The 3,678-nt window shown below is 55.7% G+C and overlaps 1 protein-coding gene across 1 annotated transcript; it reads right to left on the minus strand.

Annotated features, from left to right (window-relative positions):
* Positions 1 to 224: 224 nt before the first annotated feature.
* Positions 225 to 3,335, minus strand: CDK3 (cyclin-dependent kinase 3; the record flags this gene model as incomplete). Its single annotated transcript, XM_010134724.1, has 6 exons — positions 225 to 347; positions 745 to 948; positions 1,712 to 1,813; positions 2,053 to 2,223; positions 2,747 to 2,867; positions 3,230 to 3,335. Coding segments are annotated over 6 exons (827 nt in total), but the record flags the coding sequence as incomplete, so codon positions are not given.
* Positions 3,336 to 3,678: the final 343 nt, after the last annotated feature.

Raw genomic sequence — 3,678 nt, forward strand, 5'->3', positions numbered from 1 at the left:
GATGAATACCCCCCACCCTTCTGCATATGACTTCTTCAAAACAGCTCTATCAGCTCTAACCCAGACAAACTTACCCCAGCAACAGGCTGAGGTTCTCTCAATGCAAGAACAGGCTCTGCAGGAGGCATGAGACGCCGGGTCCCAGCCAGCCCCCTGCTAAGTGCCCAAACGCAGGCCTGCACTGCTACCCAGAGGTGCAAGTGCACGGGGAGAGCGACGGCTGCTCATTTGCAGCGTCTCTGCAGCACACGTTGCTCTTCAGGACTCCAAGAGCTTCTCCGGAAGTACTGGTGACTGAGGGCTGCCTTGGCTGAGACACGCTTGCTGGGATCATACAGGAGCAATTGCTGCCAGGAGAAAAATCCAGCAGATTTAGGATTTTAAAAGCCAGGTGATCGATTGCAGCTGCACGAGGCTGGGCTCAGATGCAGATGCTGCTCCTGCCTTTTCCCCTCTCCAGGCTTTGGGAGTACCCCACAGCTGAAGTGACCAGGGGGGTTACCCTAGCAGGGTTCTTGACCCCCAGTGCAGTGGATTCCTAGAGGAACCCACAGTGACAGCCCTGCTTCAGAGCCAGGACTCAGCCCTCTTTGACATTTCAGTGTTTCTGCAGTGGCAGAGTGGAACATTAGTGTCAGATCAGCTGATGCACTTCCAGGTGGCTCAGTCCCAAATACCCCTATTCTGTGCCCAGTTTGAAAAGGTCCTGTCTGTCCCCAGGTCTTGTTCCGAGCCCTCACTCACCACCAGTAAGTCTTGACCATCTCGATCCAAGTTGGGAACGATTTCCTTCATCTCCTTCCTTGCCCACCGGGGAAAGTTCCACTTGTAGTCAGGGAGCTCGGTCACCCCAGGCCAGGTCGCCTCGGTGGGAGTGCCCAGGGTGCGAAAAATCCGGAAGAGCTGATCAATCTCGGAGTCCCCTGGGAACAGGGCCTTGCTGGTCATCTGGGGAAAGAAAAAAAGCCAGTTCCTACCGTCCCATCAGCTGTGTGACCTATTTTCTGCTGCCAGCAATCTTTTGTGCCCGTAGATGCAAACAACTGGAACAGTGACAGTGCAGCAATTCTGCCAGGCAGTGGCTGGGAAAGTCCCGAGTGTCTGACTGCTTGTCCCCAGCTCCTCTCCATGAATCCACTCTCCCCTGAGGCAGTCCCTCTACCGGCCAGTCCCTCATCCCTCTTTGTCTCCAGTTTCCCTAAACCCACTCTTGCAGACTAGCTACCTCCCTCCGGGCCGACCCGCCCAGGCTCTGCTGATCCGGGGCTTTGAGATAGTGCTATTACTCTGCAGGATAGCAGGAGCCCTTCAAGGTGGAGTATGCACCCGCGGAAGATCTGCTGTGCCGTGCTAGGAGAGTGCTAGTTCTCTGTAGCCCACTGCGGAGACATCTGCAGAGAGTTCTCTCCTCCAGGATCAAAATGCTACAGCAGGTCTGCAAGGAGAGGCGTCACGTTCCCACGCAGATGGAACTGCAGCTGGACTCAGAGGCTTCTCTGCCTGCTGCCAGGCTTCTGGGGGTGGCAGATTTCCCTTCGAGCCCCCAGTTAAGGGTCAGCTAGCCCTCAGCGGGGACTTTCCATAATACACACCCCAGCGCAGAGAGGAGCCACAGTATCGCAGATGATCTGTGTGTTGTCCCTCCTTCCCCACTTCCCACTGCAGCTGCCTCCTCCCTGCACATTGAAGAGACTTTTTAAACCCATTCTACCATTTCGGCAAAGATGCAGCCAACGCTCCAGATATCCACAGCGGTCGAGTAGTATTTGCATCCCAGCAGTATTTCAGGGGCTCGGTACCACAGAGTCACCACCTGGGAAGGAACGAACCAAGAAGCTTTGTCTCGTTTCCCTCGGCGAAGCTGGAGGCACGGGATTCGCTCTTCTCAGCTGTAACGCAGCGACTGCACACAGCAGAGAGGGCCAAGGCCACGCTGGAGTAACAGACGCCTTAGTGGCAGCGAGACTGGGATTAACAGCTCTGCCTGGCTGCTGTCGTTCACCGCTATGGATTTGTACCCCGCTCTCGGGTGGCAGGGAGCCTCAGTCATACCTCGTGAGTGTATGTGCGCAGGGGGACTCCGAAAGTTCTTGCCAGTCCAAAATCAGCCAGCTTGACTGCTCCTGCTTCGTTAATGAGCAAGTTCTGTGGCTTCAAGTCCCTGTGGATGACTCGGTGCGAGTGGCAGAAGCTCACTCCCCGCAGCAGCTGGTAAAGGTAGTTCTAAGGAGAGAAGAGATTTCAGAGAAGGCCACGATGAACCCACTTTGAAGGCTGGGTCGTGTGACCTTTGCATCATTTATAGACCTGAATGGGTAAAAAAGACCTTGCTCTAATGCAACAGGCTTGTGGGTCACTACTCAGAGACACGCACAAGCTTCTCCCACCCTACATGGGGACAGAGAGACTCCAATCCGAGCAGTGGTTGTCCCTTCCACGTCTCCATTACTCTGGGCAAAGGCAATTAGCAATAGACCCCTCAGCTGTCCTCGTAACAGCAGTTTCTTCTGCTGTGAGACGAGCTGGAGAGCCTGGAAACAGCTGGGAAATAAAGGCGCTGAGCAATGGTGCCAGGAGTTTTTCCCAGATGAAACATTTGAGATCTGAGAGGTTGAATGCCTCCAGGCATGGATGAATTGCTTCCAGATGCAGCCTGGGCAAGAGCAGCTCAGTGCTGGCTCTGCCCAGCAGAAGCAGCGAGGACACGGCCTCTGCCCGGCCTGGCAGCACTCTTTCTACAGCGTACCCTGACCAAGCTCAGAGGAAACTCTCCAGTCTGGAATGAGTCCATGTATTTCTTCAGGTCCTGATTCAGATACTCAAACACCAGGTAGAGTTTCTTCTGGCCATGTATGACATCCAGGAGTCTGCAAAAGAAGTGCAAGTGCTTCAGTACCCTTCAGCAGACCTGTCCCTTCTCCGGACCTGTAAAAACACCTAAATATCCTCCTCCTACAGCCGCCTGTGAGACCTTTGGAGAGAAAGAAGCAGATACAAAACCAGCATCTAGCACGGGGCAGCAGCAGTTTGGAGCAGCCTGCGTTGTTGGAGTGGAGCAGCAGTGCTGTGAGTTACTGATGAGAACCAGGGAAGTGCAACTGATTCCCATATTTTCCTGTTCGCTTCGCTCCTGCCAGAGCAGTCAGGGAAGGGCAGGAAGGCCCCTCTTGCTTCCTGCACCCAGAGCTCCCCAAGCAGGAGCTGGTGGGGGGGGTCACCCAGGTCTTACCTGACTATGTTGGGGTGCTTCAGCTCCTTCAGCAGTGAGATTTCTCGGATCGCAGTGCTGGGGACGCCCTCCGTCTCCCTGCAGCAGAGACGGGCTGTGTGGCGTCCTGTCCCCCACCACGATCCCACAGCCCATCGGGGTCCTGTGCCCCTTCTCCCATCCACTGCACCCCATCACCTCCCCAGGGAAGGATCTCTGGGCACCCTGTGTTTGGGATGCAGCCGTGCGTGGGGTGGGCTGGGGCGAGGCAGCGGGAAACAGAGCCGTGGGGAAGGAGAGGGAGGGAGCGACCTTGACAGGGCAAGCTCTGGGGCAGAGCTTGTTCGGGAGCACCTGAGAGCACCCTTGGGGAAGTAGAAACAGTTTAAATGCTCAAGCCTGGCTCTTTGGAGGTGTGGGGAGATAAAAGCCTTTTGTCCCTCAGGCAGCTGCCTCCAACCGCAGGGGCC

This window comes from Buceros rhinoceros, unplaced genomic scaffold (assembly GCF_000710305.1).
Source record: "Buceros rhinoceros silvestris isolate BGI_N320 unplaced genomic scaffold, ASM71030v1 scaffold24364, whole genome shotgun sequence".
NCBI lineage: Eukaryota > Metazoa > Chordata > Aves > Bucerotiformes > Bucerotidae > Buceros > Buceros rhinoceros.